A 20,763-nucleotide genomic window follows, 5' to 3' on the forward strand; every position below is an offset into this window, starting at 1 on the left:
ATAAAAATCACTTGACAATCGACAAAATATCACCATATCATGGGGTGCATGTATGATGAAATAACATGCAAATATGTGATCACAAAGATATGATCTCGAATGTATGACTCTCAGCACATCATGAACGGTTCTGCAAGGTCCTAACATGATGCAGTAGCCCATACTGCATAATGTTTTTTGAACGATCTGACCACCGAGTAAAACTTGCATGCATTAGATATGAAATGACAAGAGTCAACAAGCATGGGGTCTACTCGCCGACATACTATCATGAATATAAATATCTGTCTCTTTAAATCTTAAAATAGCTCTCTCTCAATTGCAGGTGCACTCGCGTTCTCTGCCTTTATCAATAATTCCCCTCCTTCCTGTTACCGTCTCTTTTTTAATGCTTAAGAATGAGCATCACAGAACAGGTTATTTTAATTTATGTAGACTCAATATGAAAACATCAGGCGATATTACAGCCGCGATGCTGTCCAATTCTTGATTAAGAACTATACAAGATACCAAGTACAAAGGTCTGCTTACCAATTACTATACACGCCCCCTAAACTAATGAATATTCATAGGCAGGCAGGTACATAAAGGACTTCCGGGCGCCCACCCGGTTGGTCCTGATGAAGCAAGCAGCGACACGTGCGTTGACCGTGTCCACCTAGTGATTGTACCCCATTGTCCTCCTATATGATTGCTTATTGATTACTTTTTGTCACAACAGTGTGCGCAACCCTACGGCACTGTCCAGTGAGCGGTGAAGGCACCTAGGTTCATTGCTAACCGTGCCTCCCCCTCCCCCCACCTTACCTACGTCCAGACAGGAATTGGTGAAATATTCACCTACCAGGTCTGCAGATCAGGGACAGTTACACCCGCCGTCAGAGCGAAGGCGTTACCCCGCTGGTGCCAGGACATTTGTCAGCATCAAGGGTGTGCTGTAATCCGGATCTGTCGGGGGTGATTAGGGCTAGTATTTTAGCATTGTCTAGGAAATTGCAGTTTAAAAGTGTGCATTTATACTGAGAGACCGCAATCATTTAACTCCTTGGATGCTAATTTATTTTATGTGCATCATGAATATGCTATAATTTGGATCTCCTACTTATAAACTAGTCTGTGGGAAGTTTAGCTGGGTGGCACTTGTGATTCGAGAAAGTGATATTTTTACCACACCAGCTGATTACCCTCCAGACGGTTAACATTACATATTACCATCAAGCACACATATAATACTGCTTCTATATTCAGCAGACCCAGACCCATCAGATTACCATATCTCCCCATTATAATCAAACCTTTCACTACTAGTATTGGAGTACCTAAGATATCAGAGGATTAGAACCTAATACTGTAATCAACAGGTTACTCAGATATAACACTATCACATGGGTAGAGTTCACTGGTTTGCCTGGGTCTGTTATATACTCCCCACACAGTAAAGGGCCCTACATACGCAGAGATGTGTGCCAGAGATACATAACGGGAAATTCAGCACAAGAGATTTCACTCTTGTGGCTCATTTCAGACAATGAGCCACATACAGAGAGATTTGTGTCAGAGATTCAAATTGGGAGATTCAGCACGGGAGATTTCAAATCTGTCACAGAAAGTGAAGTACAACACTGCACTTCATCACAAAAATGTTATTATTACTGAACATTACTTATTACTCTTTAATAAGTATTCTTTCACCTCCCCCTAATATTGCCCCCCCCCCCCCCAAAAAAAAAAGTTAATCATTGGTGGCTAGTGGTTCCCCCTGCACCGACCGACCCCCCCCATATGCAAACTTTTAAACATTGGTGGTACAGTGGGAACGGACATAAAAAAAAAATACTTACCAAGTCCGGGGTCCAGCGTCTCGTCCTGTCATACAGACAATCATTTTGTAAAATAAAAAAATGGCATGGGGTCCCCCCCCCAGGCATGACCAGCCCCGGGCTTTTTGAGTGGTCCTGGTTCCCAAAATCCAGAGGACAAAGTGCGTGGGGTCCCCCGGATTTTGGGGACCAGCACCAGGCTCTTGAGCTGGCCCTGGTTTCCAAAATACGGGGGGACAAAATGAATAGGGGTCACCCGTATTTTGGAGACCAGCACCAGGCTCCACTAGCAGGGAGTGTAATGCCATAGCCAGGGGACACGCTTGATGGTGTCCCGTGGCCAAAGCATTACCCACCCTAACTAGTCAGCCCAGGCCGGGAGTTTTTAGGGAGGTGGGGGTCCCCCCTCTCCAGGGCACCCCAGGCCTGGGCTGCAGCCCGGGGCTATCCCCTGCACCCCTGGGCGGTGGGTGCAGGGTTGATAGCTTGTTTTTGCATGGCTGCCGCCTCCCAGGGCTTCTGCCTCTTCATCTGTGTTCTTCACCTGGGGGCGGCGGCCTTTTAAGCTCTTTTGCATTGGCCGCGCCTCCCAGGACTTCAGGAGCTCTTCTCTCCTTCTCCGCCGTCGGACTGACTGCCCCTACCCCGTCTCGAGCTGGCTAATATAGCCAGCTCTAGGGGGCGGGGCAATGACGCGGCGAGCCGTGATTGGCTGGCCGCGGCCATTTTGAAATTTAAATTTAATTATTTTTTTTTTAACATGTCCGCCGCGCTGCCGCCCCGCTGCCGCCGAGAGGAGAGGTGAGGTGGGGGTGGCGATGGGTGCTACAGCTGGTGGGGGAGGGGGGTCAGGGGTGGCGGCGGCGGGTTCTGCGGCGCGGGGTGCAGCGGGTCTGCGGCGTCCGCAGTCGCTCGGCCCTGCTCATCTGCCCGCAGCCACACATGCGGGAGATGAGCAGGAGCTTTCTGAGCGACTGCTCTGTATTGTACAGCCAGTCCTTTCTGAATCTTGGACAGATTCAGAACGGCGGGTGCGCGCATGTAAATCGCTGTGTGGGCTATATACACAGCGATTTACATGCATCTTCAGGCATTTTCTGATCGATTTGTTAGAATCGCTCAGAAAATGCCTGAATATCGTGCTGTATGTGGGGGCCTTAAGATGCACTTCTGTGACAATCTAAACAAAAACCATAGGATAATCTGACTACGTGAGGAATCTTTTCCTCAAAAATTAAAAAAAAAATCCTTTTGTGTCATTTATGTATGTCTTTGGTTTTATATGTCGCTTTTTAAGTGAATAAATTAAATCAAAGTTATATTTTATATATAAAAACTTCTTTATGGTGCACCACAAGAACGACCAGATTAGTCTTTCCTTCTCCTTTTTGTGCATTCAAATTTTCTTGTCTAAAGGTAGCACACCCCGTCAATACCACTAATGGCAGTGTAACTTCTACTGGGGGCCTCTTTTGATATTCTATTATCATTACCTAGTGCGACTAGCCCAACTTTGTCTTTCTGTGATACTTCTGACGGGGGCATAGAAGTGGTGAGGAAAGGAATAAAAGGAGGGCTCTAACCCTTTCCCAAAGGGAAGAGAGCACTGAGCATGTTCAATAGACACGTAGAAAGTTGCCTGTGTGTCTGCATGAACAGGTAGAGGGTCGCAGAATTACATATTTTAGTATCTTTAATATATTTTAGTCCATCGATAGTAGTTTTTATATGCAGTTTATTTTTTTATTAAAGTGGATCTAGAGCTGAATGCAACATCTTTTCTAATGGTTTCTCCAAATTTTCTTATAAGTAGTAAATTTTCTCCCTCAAGTAGGGAAACATTGCATTTTTGCAAAGGGGAGGGCAGGATAAGTTTCTGAAATGTGAGACCCCTTGAAGTGCTTAAGTTATAAGTATTAAAAAAATATTAAATTTAAGTTTGGAATATTAACTACTGTACCATTAATTGTATGTAGAAGATGTGAAGATGTTAAAGGGAAGACTGGGACTATGTAAAAACCGGACTCGGACTAAACCCCGGACCAGACATCAAAATCTGCAGTCCGGGGCTTGTAGTAACCGGTCTGGGGGATGTCCCGTCCGGATAGTGTCTTGTCCGGGGGGGTCCCTGTGATAGCTATCATCAGGGACATGGGGAAGTGGAAATTGATGCCTCCCCGTGTGGTCCAGACCAGCCGTTTTTTGCTACATTTTGACCTTTAATCCACCCACCAATTAACAACAAATATCAAATTGACAAAGCATGCAGAAATAATATTATTACTAAAAAAGACTACAATTTTTTACAAGTAGATTCACCAGTAACACCAACTCTATACCTCTTTCCCAAAATCCATAAGAGCGAAATGACACCTTCAGAAAGACTCATGTCAGGGGTTGGATGTCTCACAGAGAAAGCAAGTATCTATGTTGACCAATATCTATGACAATATGTGCTCCCTCATATGTGAGAGACACCATGCAGCGTGCAGCCAGAGACCAGCGTCCTGGGAGCCGGAGAGAAGCAGCATGCAGCTGGAGGTCAGCGTCCTTGGAGCCAGAGAGACGATTGGCACTTCAGAGGGGTCCCGGCTGGTGATTGACAGTGGAGAAGAGGAGAGCCAGGGGACATCATATCCAGGAGCTGGCGCTCCGGGGCAAAATGCTAAAGAGGCTGGACGGCATGGAAGGAGACAGCTGCCACCAAGAAGAGCTGCTGACCAGGCGGGAGACAGGGGCAGACCCATCCTGGAGCCAGGACTAGAATTGTGAATGGCTGGAGCTGGAACTGGCAGCCGCAATTAAGGTACTGGGGCGCCCTATACCCCCAACATCTGGCCAGACAACTGCCCCATCCATACTGCACCCTAGGTCCCCTAGTTAAAGGGACAATTCCTTTCCCCTGACTGCCCTGCATCCCTGTTGCCCCAGCAGAGAGCGCCTCCCCACCTGTGCATCAAGCCCCACACGCCAGCCAAGGGTGGTGATTACCCTGGAAGGGAGCCACCCCTCCGCAAGTGACTGCTACCACCTGGCAGCAATACCCATTTACTCCCCAACTGAAAGGGGACCCCTGCAGCCACACTGTCAAGGCCTGCTCATTATTACAGCTACCCCTGCAGCCTGTTTTGCATTTACAACAGGTAACTTAGTTACCCTAAGGCAGGGAACCTGCCTGTCCCTCTCCCTGAGGACCATTTCACCACTAGCCCATTCCTGTGGTTTAGCATATAGTGGGTCACCTAAGTATCCAACTCCGTGCTTTGCTCCGCCCCTCTGGAAACCCCCTTCTGAAAATCCTGAGGATGCACACACACATACATATACAAATGAAGTGGACAAATAATAATGATGAGGAGAAGGACTATGGAGTAGGCATGATGATCATTCAGTAGGTGCTTTATTCTGGCATAATGTATATAAGGGGCATCACAGTTTGGCATAATGAGAATGAGGGGACTACTGTGTGGTTTAATGTAAATAACAGACCATAATCTGGTGTAATGTGAATTGGTATAATTCTGTTCTGTGGCCATGCCCCTTCCCACAAAGTCACTCCCATTTATTTAAAGGGACCTCTGAATTGCTGACTGCCTAACATTGCTCGAGCACCCCCTACAACATCCCAGCTGTTTTGTGCTGCAAAGCAGGATTTAATCTGGAACTCCTGTGACCACTGCGGTTTTCATGAGCTGCCTGCCGCTGGAAGTGACTACTCACAGGGCTGTGTGTCGGGGATATCAATTGGCCATCCCGGCATCTTGTGGTACTAACGCCCTCTCCCAGTCAGGCTAGCGCTCACCGCTCAACATCTGTGGGGACACACACTGGTAGAATCCAGCTGAGAAGGGGTTTGGACAAATGATTATATAGGTAAAGTGCTCACAAAATATCTTCTGCATTTTTAAAAACAGAGACATTGTTATTTTTCACGGACAGCATCCAAGTTTGCAAATTTTCCGGCACACACTTTCAGTATGCAGGTTATATGTTTAATGTCTCAAGCTATCCAGATCCACCCTTTCATTTGAGATATACAGTATTAGTTATTATTATCTTTTTACATGCGGATATTTTTATATGTGTTTATTTTATTTATATATTTTTTTGTCTATTTGTGTATTTGCTTAAATTAAATTGATTTGATCTGGAAGTGTGACATGCACCGGCCCCCCATTTTTTTATTTAAAGAAATATTTATAATTTCGTTGTGGTCTACGTTTCTTTTATGTCAGCTTATCTACACTAAATATTAAGCGCAGATAACCAATTTCTTGTTTTGCATTTATTTAAAATGTCTAGTTATGGCACTGTTGATGCCTGCGATACTCCCATTAGAGGACCATGAGATGGCTTTTTTTTTCCAAAACACTCAAGTAATTTCTTTTAGTGGTACAGAATATAGCATCATAATGAAATAATTGTAGTGAAATACTGCCATTATGTAAGAGAAACTGAGTGCACATATAATCTTTTTAATTAGCTAGACAGGGGAACAATGTTATTTTTAGCAGCAAATTCCAAAGGTTAATTTGAGATCCAACTTTACCTCTAAGGCTATAGCTAGCTCCTGCTGTTAAATAGGAATACGTAATGACTATGTACCAGTGAGGTGTGGTAAAGTCAAGAGCTGGGAAGGCACTGGCTTGTAGAGCCAGATTTACACAAACATATATGATTTGGTGGTGAGGTTTAATTACATTAAATGGCATGAATAATAAAAAGATGATATTAATTATGATTAATCATTTTTATAGTCAAATCTGCTATGTACTGTACTGTGCCATGAATAAATGAAGATGTGTTCCTTGGGAAAGTCAGGGAACGATTCTACTGAACAAGCTGATGGAGTCTTTGCCTAGTGGTTCAATTAAATCCAATCCATTGTCAGCTCAACACTGTCAACCGGCTCTATTAGACCTATTTCACAAAACACCTATCAGGACTGGAGTAGTTTTCAAGTGTTTATTTGAATTAATGGAATGGTATTTCCTGATTAAGGCTAGTACTGACTAGGATTTATGGTCCCTATTAGATACTTCCAGAATTGTGATTGGATTTCAAAGCCTCCTTTACTATTGTGAACCCTGCTAATAATAGGAGGTCATTGGACTTGATCTATAGTTTTTTTGTTAGAGGAGGGAACAATAAGGCTAACCAATGCAGCTCAATAACTATGACAGGAATGGGATGTTGGCATTAGTGACTCAAAGCACTGAGGTCAAGGAATTGATTAAAACTATGACCCATTGTGGAGTTTGTATATTCCCCCTAGTCCCTATGCTTGGGTTTCCTCTAGGACTCCGGTTTCATCCCACAATCCATAAATATACTATGAGGTTAACTGGCTCCAAACAAATAAAATAGCCCTATGGTGTAAGATTGTGTGTGCATTTAGGGCAGACTAAATGGGCCGAATCCTCTGTTTCTATGTTAAGCCCAGTAGGCTCTCTTTGCAGTGATCCTCTGGCTCATCCAGTGGCGTAACTACTGTAAGGCAGCCCCAGCAGCCGCTTGGGGGAGCAAGCAGCAGTGGGGTCTGTGTGGGCGTCGGCACCCGCTCGACACACCGACATGCTGCTGCCTGCCACTGCCCTCTTACTGAGCACCGGAGGCGAATCAGCTGTATCGCGTATGTGGCCATGGAAGAGATGACAAATCCCCCCACTGATTCAATTTAATGTACAAAGAGCCAGCTATTGGCTACTGTATATAGGTTGGGCGGGTGGATGAGCATGCTAGGGCGGCCTGGGATGCGTCGGAGCCATGGGAAGCAGCAGTGTCTGCTGGTCTCTCTACCTCTCTCCTGCTTCATCTTCTCCGTTATGCGTGTGACATCATCACGTCACACACTGGGGAAACACGCTGGAGAGGAGCCTGGAGGTGCGCCACAAACTTCAGGGGGGAGCAAAATTTATAGTTACACCACTGGGCTCATCCTTATTATGTTGTGTAGCCTTGTGTGTTTTGTAACTTTACATCAACTTTAACTTTACATCAACTGTTTTTTTCTATATAAAGGTTTTGCCTATGTGATTTCAAACTCTGAGAGATACAACATAATGCTGCTTTAGATTTTAAAGTAGGCTTAGAGGGCAAAAGTAGCCGTGATCTTTACAATTCTGTCAACTGTCCCGATTCTGGGGGGGTCCCAATTTTAAATCAGTTGGGAGGTGTGTCCTGTTTTTTACTGCTCTGCTTGTCAAAAGGTAACTTATTCACCTAGCAAAAGTGTATTCACCAAAACACAAATGGTAAATGGTTGGAGAGCGGCCTCGCACTATCAAAATAAATAACGATTCCCCTTGCATGAATATCATCATGCCAACTCTGGTCATGCCCCCCTCTACAAATTCATCCTTTGCACCTACCATTTGAGGTCTTAAAATCATAGCAGTACCACAAAAAATTGGGGATATTTTATAAATTATATACTGCAGGTTATACTATTTTAGAATATTTATTTTTGTGTGGATGAGGTGAACAATGCCATCTTCAGAAGAAAGTTTGAATTAATTACATGTGTAATGCAAATCCTTGCTACAATTCCTAATGAGATATGAAGGAAGCTTAGTAGACATTGTGTAGTCAGCAAGATGAGATCTGGTGCACTGGTAGTCAAAGTTAGCCAAAGTTAGCCAAAGAAGTAAACAGTGTACAACAGGCATGTGGGTATAGTCAGGACAAGCTGGATTAAAGACTATGTAGTGAACAGCATATGCTAAAGACAAGGGCGTAACTACCATAGGTGCAGAGGGTGCAGCTGCTATGGGGCCTAGATTTGAGTGGGGCCCAGTTTGCCTATGAAAGTATTATGTGCTATATACATTTTTCAGCATTAGTTGATAAATAGGGACCCTTACAAACTTTTCCTATGGGGCCCACATGTATCTAGTTACGCCACTGGCTAAAGACCTAATATTCTGGCAGCATGACACTCATAGGGCCTTATTCTAGTTCATTCTTTCTGACAAAATCCTTCTTAGATGGACAAAAACATGTGCACTGCAGCGGGGCAGATGTAAAATGTGCAGAGAGAATTAGATTTGGGTGAGTTATTTTGTTTCTGTGCAGGGTAAATACTGGCTGCTTTATTTTTACACTGCAATATAGATCTCACTTTGAAGTAAAACCCCACCGAAATCTAATTCTCTCTGCACAAGTTACATCTGCCCCACCTGCAGTGCACATGGTTTTGTCCAGCTAAGAAGGATTTTGTCAGAAAGAGTGAACTAGAATAAGGCCCACAGAGAGATACTTGTACAGACTGGCTCATAAGCATTGCTGATGCCACCAATCACATGATCTGAAAGACAAAGGTGCGAGGGTTGCATTATACTGTATAACTGTGCCAGATGTTGCTGTTACACTAAGGTCAGAAACTCATTGGGCAAGCTTTTTGTCTGCACACTAAAATACATGATTCATTCACTGTTTATCTGACACATGTATAATTAATCTCTCAGCGGTTAAGTTCTCTCATTAAACCTGTTTTACAATGATTACATCATAACAACAATAACTTATCTAAGAAATAAAACAGGAGTTGGCTTTTCAAATTAGGTCAGATTTATTTTGACACGAAGGGGTGTATTTAGCAAAACATGGCTAGTAAAGCATTGCGGTTTTAAATTGTGGGCATAAACAGGATTGGTAGCGTTGAGATTTAGAACCTGATGCTTAACAAGTGAACCCCTAAGATTTAATTATATAATTATCTATGTTAGTATGCTGACGAGCAAAATGATGGACGACATTTGATAAAAAGTCATGCATTCAATAACACAAACATTGTTCAACTCGGACTAATTAATAAAACATTGCTGCACCCATATGGTCACATTTTCCTGGTGATGCTAACTGGCCTAAGAATGATGGGGAAAGCCCACCCAACTGATAGATAACCATGCCAAATCAACTGAACAGCCATTTAGTCCACCTCCGAACAAAAGACAAGACAACATTTATGTGGGAGGGAATTCTCAAATGAGGAAGCAACTAAAACTAGAAGTCCTTAATAAACTCCACCCCTCTCACACTATAGGCCACACTAGACTAAAAGATAACATCCAAACTAACCTTAAAGGAGCAACCATAAAGTTCTTAAAGGGGCGCCACTGAATATACAGCATGTGTACATTTCCATAAATCAGTGTTCCCAAATAACTAATATTAATATGTACTGTTACTGTATTCAGATACAATTTATTTAATCTTCAATCCACCAGAATTATGATATATGCTATGACTGGCACTTGAAAACTATACTGAAATTTTGTTGACATTTACAGACTATAGTACTGATTTGAGGAGCACAACCTGTTAATACGCCATACAATGATGTTAAAGTAGAGGTTTACTTTACCTAAGAGATAGGACTTTCCATCCCCAAGGGGGTATTTCTGGTATCTAGGAACATTAAATGGTGGAAGCATGTGGAATGTCTTCTCCAGCAAAGGTTCGAGTCTAGAGGCAGAAGGGTCAGCCGAATGGAAAAAACTGTACACCTGACTGCAAGCAGGGTGAGCACGGCACACTAGGGATGCAAACAAAACAAGGAGCATTATGAGTTGAAATCAACCTATCAATATTATACGACTGAACCTCTGTTTACTAGTTATATCTAAAAATAAATCAGAGTTTTACTATCTGATGCATACTTTACTATCATTTTTTACAGACTTGTTTACAGCAGGTTTATACAGACACATAGATCCCTTATTCCCATTTTAATATAACTGCATATATAACCCCATTTTAACATGAAACTAGTGTTCATTATAGCACCCTGCATCTTGCAAAATCTGTGCAGTTCCTCTTCCCTGTCTGGGGTGTCACTCTCTGCTTTGGTGCTCCTAGCACAGTGTATTCTATATTTCAGCAATGATATGCAAACCAGACCTGTGGTAGAATGGGGTTCATTTATTAAGCTGTCGTTTTGCCTCTTTGGCAGTTTCTTAAAATCCACAGAGAATCCAGACTCCAGACTCCAGAATACAATAGGACATTGGTGCAGCATCAATATTTTTACCATAATAAATATAGACACTCCCAAATTACTAGCAAGCAGTGCGTTAAGTGTTCAATTTGCCCACAGTTACCAAAACCACTGCTTAGTAAATAAACCCCGTTATCTTTATTGTATGGGATCGCCTCTCCACCCTCCTAGCTGACAGAACCATTTAAACAAGAATGTGCTCAGGAACTGTGGATTTTGCTGGGTGTGGGAGGGCGGTCGCAGATATGGCAGCATACACCAAATTTATCAATCAACACCAAGATGAAGAAATAAGATTCTAAGGTATATTATACACCCAATTATATACTGTAACTGTATCTACTAAATATCTTCATATACCATTAGGCCTCCAACATGTGCTGGAGGTGTTGTGGCCACAAAGGCTCTTTCCGGCATATAAAGGTTGAGGCTCTTATATCAGAAATTCTAAAGCCCGCTGGAAGCAAATGATTCGAAAGCTAGTAGATGTAGTTTCAATTACTGCCAACAGATGGCAGTGTTTCGGTGCCACATGGACACTAGACTATATATATATATATATATATATATATATATATATATATATATATATATATATATATATATATATAGATGATAAATGCATTCAGGGTCCCAATGCCAAGCAGTCTCTCCTGTTAAAACATCCTGCCATTGGTGTGGAAGGGTCCTTTTCCATGCAATACATATGGATGACTGGCAGTGGGCATGCCAGCTGTCAGAATGGAGGCATCCTGATGCAGGGAATCCAGACGGAGGTCAAGTACAGATGGAGCGGGTCCCAGCTTTGCAGGGGATGGCGGAAGAATCGCCAGCCGCCATGTGATCTGCGAAAAGGGACACGCGCGCACGACCTGAAGCGTAGACGGACAGGGTTCCCGTCGCCCCACCGCCCGGAAACTGAGATGCGCGTGCGTGTGAGACGCGTGCGCGTCTCAGTCAGATGGAGCGCCTCGACCCTGGCGGATCTGTAAGTAAACTTACCTTTCCGCAGCCTTCCACTAACCCTCCCTCCCCACACAAACACTGCCCCTCCACCCCCATTCTGCACACTAATCCTAACCTTCCCCACTAGTGCCTAACCCTAACCTTCCTACCTCACTGCCTAGGACTTGACTCTCCCGCACCACAGCCTAAACCTAATTCCCCTTCTCACTGCATAACCCTAACCATCCCTCCCTGCATCCTTACCCTGAACACCCCAGTGCATAAACCTAACACTCTGTCTAACCTACCCCCCATACCCCCATCCCAACCGTAACCCACCCTGCATACTTATGATCGGGATGCCAGCACTCAGGATCCCAGCGTTGGCATCCTCATCGATATTGGGATGCTGTTGTCAGTCTTGTGGCTGCTAGTTGGGATGCTGCCACCTTCTCTCTGGATGTTGACCGCATCCCCTTTTCCTCATAGACACCCATGTAATATAAAACACACAGATTTAGGAGCCTCTTTTATCTGTAATTTGTCTTTGTTCCTACAGTTGTGCTGATTCGTTCGGTAGATGGTAGAAGCCCTGTCTGACCACAGCATTTTGGCCTAGAGGTCAGTGGCGGTTGATAACCCCTCTGACCTTGTATTGTCTGTTCAGGGCCAGTGCAAGGCACCAGAGCGCCCCAGGCAAGTCGGGGTGGGGGCGCCCCGGTGTCTGCCGCCCGGGTACCTGTTCTGCGGCGCTGTAAAGCTGGCGGCGGCAGCGGGGGGTCCCTGCAGTCAATAAGAAATAACGAGCGCCATCCGCCGGGCTATGCGGAAGCGCTTCTGTTTTGGAAACACTGGCCGCACGGCGCACGCTGATTGGCTGAATCTTAGCCAATCAGCGTGCAGTCAGTGTTTCCAAAACAGAAGCGCTTCTGCATAGCCCGGTGGATAGCGGTCGTTATTTCTTATTGACTGCAGGGACCCCCCGCTGCCGCCGCCGCCAGCTTTTACGCACATATACGCCGCAGGACAGGTACCCGGGCGGCAAGGGGGGGGCGAAATACCGCCCTCCAGTGGCCGGCGCCCTAGGCAAATGCCTAGATTTGCCTAGTGGTGGCGCCGGCCCTGTGTCTGTTTCATTTATGCTTTCCTCGTATGTCTTGGTCCCCACCGCGGTGCTGGCGCATGCAGTAGCTTCTTTGGTACTGCGCATGTGCTGGTGCCCAGCCTCTATGGTCTGCTTTTGCAGCAGCCCACAGGCATATTCAGGGTCCCAGGGCCTGTGCATACGCAGTTTTGTCCTCGTATTGTGCATGCGCAGAACCCGGTTTTAATGGGCTGCTGCTCAGTAGCCCATATAGAGGTGTCGTAGAGGGAGGAAACACTTCCCAATGGGATTGCCTTGGGTGACTGGCAGTGGGCAGTCCAATGGGAAGACTCTGTCAGTCACAGTGAAGCCAGAGCAGTCTCAGAGACTACAGTACATCTGGCTTCACTTAGGAAGTTGCAGTGGTGGATTTTACCTGGGGGGGCTGCAGGTAAAATCTGCCCCTGGATGTATGCTTTATCTCTTGCCACTTAAATCACTCTCAATGCTTTGATAAATGTCCCCAAAATAAAAGCTAATTCATAATACTTGAATCATGGGTGTGGATTGTTTTTAGGTAGGCAGTCAATAGGTCAACAACAAAATGTCGGCATGCAATAGGTCAACACATAAAAGGTCGACATGCAATTACGTTGACATGGTCAAAATGTTGACATGGAAAAGATGGACACATATAAAGTTCGATATGGGTTTTTTGTGTCAATGTCAAGACCTGTTGATAATAGACCCCCTAATTAGTTTAGCACGTACCTCACTTTGGGTCTATTCCCTCGCTCCACTCGGCACACTTTACCATTTGCAATTGTATTCCATGTGTATAGTAACAGAGGTGGAACTACCATTGGTGCAGTGTACCGGGGCCCCTGAGAGTTAAGGGGACAACTGCTGCCACTATCACCCTTTTCCTGCCACCTACTGCTGCCTCTCTCTGTCACCCACTGCCATGTTCCATATTGTGAACACGGATTGGGGTAGAGGAGGGAGGCCCAAATGATATTTTTGCCCTTGGGCTCACCACCCACAAGTTCCACCACTAGATGGTAAAGTAAGAAAAGTCCAAAAAATGTATAAAAAAATTGCAAAAAACTCATGTTGACCTTTTCCTTTGTCGACCATTGACATGTTGACCTTTTGCTTGTGTCAACCTAGACACTTGTAGACCTTTCAACCGCTTCCCATCTAAATAGCTAATTACACTTTCCAGCACTGAAAAGAACACATTTCCCAAGGGCAAAATCAAAATGAGGAGTTTGGTGATTTGACACATTGCAGAGACATCACATTATTGTCTTCATACCATAAATGTTGCAATTACCCAGACAATGTTTCAAGCTAAGCTCAGGGACATCGCTTTGTTTATTCTTCCTATCATTTACTTTTCCTTCAAAATGATTTTATGTAAATGACTAAAATAACAAGCTAGACATATTTAAATAGATTATATAGATTTAACTTGTTATATATTTAAATAACAGAAAACATTTTAACGTCATAAAAAACAGCATTTTCTTCTATTAAGTGACTACAGAACAATGGTGTCTATGGATAAGTGAGCATTTTGCATATTAATGATCATACTTATTGTGTAGTAAATAAAACCTTTAATACTGTCATAGATGACTCAAAAGAAAATAAGCAGATAAAATGTTTTGTTTAAACACTACATAGAGTAGTGTTCATCTTAATAATTATTATATTATTATTATTATTATTATTATTGTCATTTATTTATCTGGTGCCACAAGGGTTCCGCAGCCGCTCCTAACAAAGTACATAAAAATAAGCAAGAATGACTCAACCAGAGGTTAGTTTCTACTCAGGGCCGGTGCTAGGCACCGGAGCGCCCCAGGCGAGAGGGGTGCCCCGGCGCTCAACTGCTGGGGGGGAGGGTGTGCGCACGCTGTCTCTGCCCGGCCGCCCCGGCCGCTGGGAGGGTGCGCGCTGTCTCTGCCCGGCCGCCGGGGGTAGGGGGGGGAGGGGGGTGCATGCTGTCTCTGGCGGCCGCCGGGGGGTTTGCGGTGTCTCTGCCCGGCCGCCGAGAGGGTGCGCGCTGTCTCTGCCGGCCGCCGGGGGGGTTTGCGGTGTCTCTGCCCGGCCGCCGGGGGGATGCACGGTGTGTCTGCTTGGCCGCGGGGGGGGGGGGGGGGGGGTGTGGGTGTGTGTGTGCGCGCGGTGTGTCTTCCCGGCCGCCGGGGGGAAGGGGGAGTGGGATGTGGCTGCTAGGGGAGGGGGAAGTGTTTACTCACCGAACACTTGCTCCTTTCTCCGGTTTTCCTGCTCCGCTGCTCCTGCGGTAGTAGTGCTTTCCAGCTCACTACCGCCCTCCAGTGGCCGGCGCCCTAGGCAAATGCCTAGACCTGCCTAGTGGTGGCGCCAGCCCTGTTTCTACTATACAGTACATCAGATAATGCTCTTCCATAGTCAACCCCAGAAGAAATCACATGGTACTTGTTTCCTAGAACGGCGCCCACTAAGCAAATAGCTTAGAGGGCTATTCTGCGTAGGAAAATCGCATCACGTACCGTGTATAGTGTTGTGCGATGCGTGCGATCAGGGGTGCCGAGAGAGGGGGGGAGCAGGTACAATTTACCCGGGCCCGGGCCTGTCAGGGGGGCCCTGGTCTGGACACACAGTTTTTTTTTTTATTTGGTGGCAAGTACCACTAACATGACCCATTCCATTAGGTACAAAATGCTCTGTTCCTGGACTTCCCTGCCAGTGGTAAATACAGAGGTTGGTACTTGTTTCCTAGAACGGCGCCCACTAAGCAAATAGCTTAGTGGGCTATTCTGCGTAGGAAAATCGCATCGCGTACCATGTATAGTGTTGTGCGATGCGGTGCGCTGTCCATGTTAAGTGCACAGAAGTGCTTATACAATTAAATATTGCATAGGATCGCATGGCACCAAACCCGATGCGATATTTGATTGTATAAGCACCCATGTCATGAGATGTGATGGGTGCTTACTATGCCATGTAATGCAATGACATGTGATATATGCGGATTCAGTATGAAATCCCGGCGGTCGGGATCCCGGCGTTCAAAATCCAGACGCCGGAATCCCGACAAGGGGGGGGGACGTGGATGCCCCCCCCCCCCCCTTGCGGGCATGGTGCCTCGCTACGCTCGGCACGCTAATTTATTCTCCCTCCAGGGGTGTCGTGGACACCCACAGAGGGAAAAAGTGTCGGGATTTCTGAACGCCGGGATCCCGACCGCCGGGATTTTAACTGCATCCCGATATGTGCATAGTATAGCATGTGATGGGTGCTTACAATTGTAAGCACCTCTGCCATTTTTTTGTGTCACCCCTACTGTCCACGCCACCCTCCGACCTTTTCATACCCCCACTTTCCACGTCCACATATTGTATATAAATCAATGCTAATTCTTCTATTACTGCCCTCTTAAGTCTAATTGTCTCATGTAATTACACAAACTGTTTTACTAAGTGACGGCTAATTCTCGTTCCGAGTTTGCCCATCTGCATTTGGTTATAGCTGCACCCCCCCCCCCCCCCCTCAGTTAAAATCTGCCACTGTTCCCTGCCTAAATGAACCCAGATGCAGTCTGTGAGACTGCACTGGCTTCACTGTGACTGGAAGTAACTTCCTATTGGAAGTCCAACCTGCCAGTCACCTAAGGCAGTCCCATTTGGAGGTGTTCCCTCCTTCCGGGACACCTCTATATGGGCATAAACACCATGTTTCGTACGAGGACAATACTGCGCATGCACCGGACCCGGGACCTGGAATATGCCTCTGGCGGCTGCTGCAAAAGCCCATAGAGGATGGGGAAGGCACATGTGCAGTACCGAAGAAGCTACTGCGCATGCGTCCGACCCGTGGTGGGGACCGTGACTGACGGCTGGTGCTGGGACCATGATTGGCGGTGGCAGCGGTGGGGATGAGCACAGCAGCAGCAGCAGAGGGGGGGGGGGGAGCACCACGGCAGCCCCCCTTCTCCGCAGAGGTAAGAGCCACCACTGCTATAAACCTAGCCCATGTCGTCCTAATGCTTGTGTCGACCTAATGACCTGTTAACATTTTCTCATGTCGACCTAGACCCATGTCAACCTTTCAGCATGTTGACCTAGTAGTGTCGACCTAATGACTGTCGACCTTATGCTTGTTGACCTAATGACCGTTTACCCTCTCTTTATGCATACAGTATGAAATTCTCTGTTATGCACAATAAATAAAAATATTTAAAAAATGGAAGGAAAGAAAGCAGCAACTTACAGTACAAGCAGTAGAATCACAAACGGGATATGTGGCGTACCCAGATGTCTCAGTGACATGAGCTGGATGATGTGCCAAACCAGCATTGACAGAATGAAATCCTAAATGTTTATGCAAATCTGTGACTTGCAGGAGGGCGTGACTGCACTGACCAATAGAAAGTGATTGGCTTGCACACACAATTTGCCACACCCATAATCTGGCTGAGCTGGTGCCATGAAACAGCAGATGGTTCTGACCGTCTTCTGCTTACATAATAATCACCAATAACGGACTACTGTTGTAAAATAATGCAATTCACACAGTTTTTCATAAAGAGTCATTCGCTGCTACAGTATGGGTGAGATTTAATAGGATGAGAGATTCAGAAAGTGAGAGATTTGGTAAGAAATCTCCAGTTTTTTTAGAGGCAACCATTTACAGTGCAAAACCAGTTTGATCTTGCAGTGTAAATGATTGCCGCTTTAAAAAAACTGGAGATTTCTCACCAAATCTCTCACTTTCTGAATCTCTCATCCTATTAAATCTCACCCTATATTCTTTTTCCTCGTGTCTATATATTCTCCCTTCAGTCACCTCTTCACTGTGACTGCCTGTGATGGATCATTTTTCATTTTTCAAACTGCTCTAAGTTAGCACTGCAGCATCTTCTGCACAATTTTTACATTTATCTTAATGTGATGACACTTTGTAAACTACAGTAAGCAAGGTTTATTGCAAAGCCCAGTAAAAATAATTTCTTTTGGGGATTGCAAATTCACCAAATGTGCTTAGCAACTGTAGTTAATCAAATGAGCTAGCGCAGTAATTGATTTCAGAAATGGCCTGTGATCTACTGAAAGCAGAGTCATCCTGCAGTATATAACTACAATCACATTACTGTTAACTAGTCTGTGTTTCCAAAATGTGTGTTTATTTACCACATTTTCATTGAATTACCCCAAGTTAAATGAACTACTTGAAAAAGTTATTTAAAGTAATTGAGGTATTAAATTAAATTAAGTGAGCACTGTACTGTACATAAAAAAAGTCAAGATAGCTGACTACTACTTCCACTAGGAATTACGCCGGGCCCGGGACTGATTTCGAGTCTGGGCCCCTCAGGGCCCCCCCTCATTTCCACCCCCCTCTCTTCACTTACTGCCTGACTCCTGTTGAATGCATCAGGTCCCAAAGCACAGGCTTCTTCAATGTAGGATGCCGGCGGACAATTAAAATCCAGCACCGGCTGGTGAGCCAATCAGAGCGCGTGTACCAGCAGCCGCTCTGATTGGCTAACAGTGCACAAGCTCTGAATGGCTCGAAAGCCTGTGTAGCAGTTGCCGGCGTCCTGCTTTGAAGAAGCCTGCGCTTTGTTCAGTGCACTGAACGCAGCACAGTGGAGGTAGTTGGCGGGTGTTGCGGTGGGCAAAACTAGCTGCCCGGCCCTTCCAGAGGTACAGACAGCTGTACACACAGCACCCCCTTGTCGGCGGCCATGCATGTACAGTAGTTTAGGGCACCGTGTGGTAGGAATTGAGAGGCAATACATACACTAGGGCGACTTGTCCTGAGGACAAGTCGCCCCCGACTTCCCCCTGAGCTTCCCCGGCAGCTCAGGGGGAACATAAGATATATCGGAATCTGAGCCATCATGGGTGCTTTTTAGCACCCACGATGTTCAGATCCGATATATCTTTATATACAGCCCCCCTGTCTTACTAGCAGCGCCCCCCCCCCCCCCCCGCATTGACGGCTCCCTGCGGAGGTAGTGCAGACGGGGACCGCAGGCGTCGCAGAGCAGAGACTGTCGGCGCGACGGGAGAATAGAAAGAAATCTTATTCAAAAGACTGGGCGGCCGCTGATTGGCTGAGAGCTCAGCCAATCAGCGGCCGCCCGGTCTTTTGAATAGGATTTCTTCCTATTCTCCCGCCGCGCCGACGGTCTCTGCTCTGCGACGCCTGCGGTCCCTGCCTGCACTACCTCCGCCGGCTCCGCCGTCAATGCGGGGGGGGGGGGGCGCTGCTAGTAAGACAGGGGGGCTGTATATAAAGATATATCTGATCTAAAAAGCACCCATGATGGCTCAGATTCCGATATATCTTATGTTCTGCAGGTCCGACGCCGTGATCCGATCCGATGCGCGCGGTACCGCGCATCAGATCAGATGTCAAACACATGCGATTTTGGACCGATTTCACCTGATTTATCGGCCCAAAGGGCCGAAATCGGATGAAATCGCATAGTGTATGGGGGCCTTTACAGTAGTGGGTGAATTTTTATAGTGCATGGGATTATCTGGGACTCTTTTGTGGCATTGTCAGGAGAAAGCAGAGTGAATGCTCCCTCTGACATCAAACTTGTCATCATTGGATATACCAAGGGCCGGCTGCAAAATTAGGCAGGCTTAGTCTTCTGCCTAGGGTGCTGAGATCTGGGAAGGGCGCAACAAAGGGGGGGGGGGGGGGGTAGCGCAACCGGGTCTGCGTGTTGTTGTTTAGCAATATGAAATGGTGGCCCTGTGTTGTAGAGTTATATGAAGTGAGTGCACTACTGTATGTCATGTACCATGGAAGGGAGTATTGTGGAGCAGGGCAGTAACTACATGAGAATGAGCAGTGTGCCACACAAAGAGCAGGGGCTCTGTAGGTGCACTGCCATCTGACCCACTGCCTGCACTTCTGGCTTGTAGGGTGTATGGAATGGCACCCTGAAAGCCAATAGCATGGCAGCAGCGCCTTCCTCAGTGGCCTAGACTCTGGAGACCGTTGTGGGTTACAGGTGCCTGCACCCTCACCCCCTGTGTGTCATGTGTAGCATGCAAAGGGGGAGTGCCAACACAGGGCCCTGCAAGAGCTACATGAGTTACAGCGCTGCTGTGGAGCACTTTGTTGCATAATAATCGGAACTGGGGGCACTATGTGCATACAATTAAATTGGGCACTGTGTGGCATAATACTATGAACGTGGGTCATTTGTAAAGCACAATGGAATTTGCTGTGCTATATAAAAACTTGTTAATAAATAATTTCATAGCAGAAAATTGTGCACTGACACAATGTAAACCTAGGACACTGTGGGGCAGATTGATTAAGCTTGGAGAAGAGATAAACTGGAGATAAAGCGGAGAACAGGTAAAAGGAGATAAAGCACCAGCCAATCAGCTCCCAACTGTCTTTTTCAAACACAGCTGATTGGCTGTGCTTTATCTCCTTTTACCTTTTCTCCGCTTTATCTACAGTTTATCTCTTCTCCAAGCTTAATAAATCTGCCCCTGAGTGACCATATGAATTGGGGCACTGTGTGTAATAATAATGCAAACTGTGGGAACTTTGTTGCATAAGTAATGTATATGCCACAATAATGTAAACTTGGGTTTACTGCATAGCATAAAACTTAATTGCTTGCTGGTCTCTGAAAACCCACAGCCCAGCAAGCAGGTCTAAATCGGACCTATTGTGTGGTACAATAATGTGAACAGGAAGCACTGGAGTGTGTCATAATGTGGAATGGTAAAAAAAAACCTTACAAAAAACTGAAGTTCTGCCCTGGCAATTTGGGACAAGAAGTGGGTACTTTTATGTAAGGACTGAATAGGCAAGCAAGTTACAGTATATGCACTCCTATTCTAAAGCCGTTATAACCTGCCTTGTATTTTTAAATGGGGCTGAAG

The 20,763-nt window shown here is 45.8% G+C and overlaps 1 protein-coding gene across 3 annotated transcripts in view; it reads right to left on the minus strand.

Annotated features, from left to right (window-relative positions):
- The window catches only part of PITPNM3 (PITPNM family member 3), a 497,692-nt gene that overhangs the window by 47,538 nt on the left and 429,391 nt on the right, over positions 1 to 20,763 (minus strand). For all 3 annotated transcript variants that reach the window (XR_014470310.1, XR_014470311.1, XM_083172255.1), the window contains exon 10: positions 10,186 to 10,356. Coding sequence is in view for 1 of the 3 variants with exons in the window: in XM_083172255.1 (XP_083028381.1) it covers positions 10,186 to 10,356 (171 nt within the window). In the remaining 2 variants the exon portion in view is untranslated. The remainder of the gene's footprint in view (positions 1 to 10,185; positions 10,357 to 20,763) is intronic.

Source organism: Crinia signifera, chromosome 2 (assembly GCF_055691185.1).
Source record: "Crinia signifera chromosome 2, ASM5569118v1, whole genome shotgun sequence".
Classification (NCBI taxonomy): domain Eukaryota; kingdom Metazoa; phylum Chordata; class Amphibia; order Anura; family Myobatrachidae; genus Crinia; species Crinia signifera.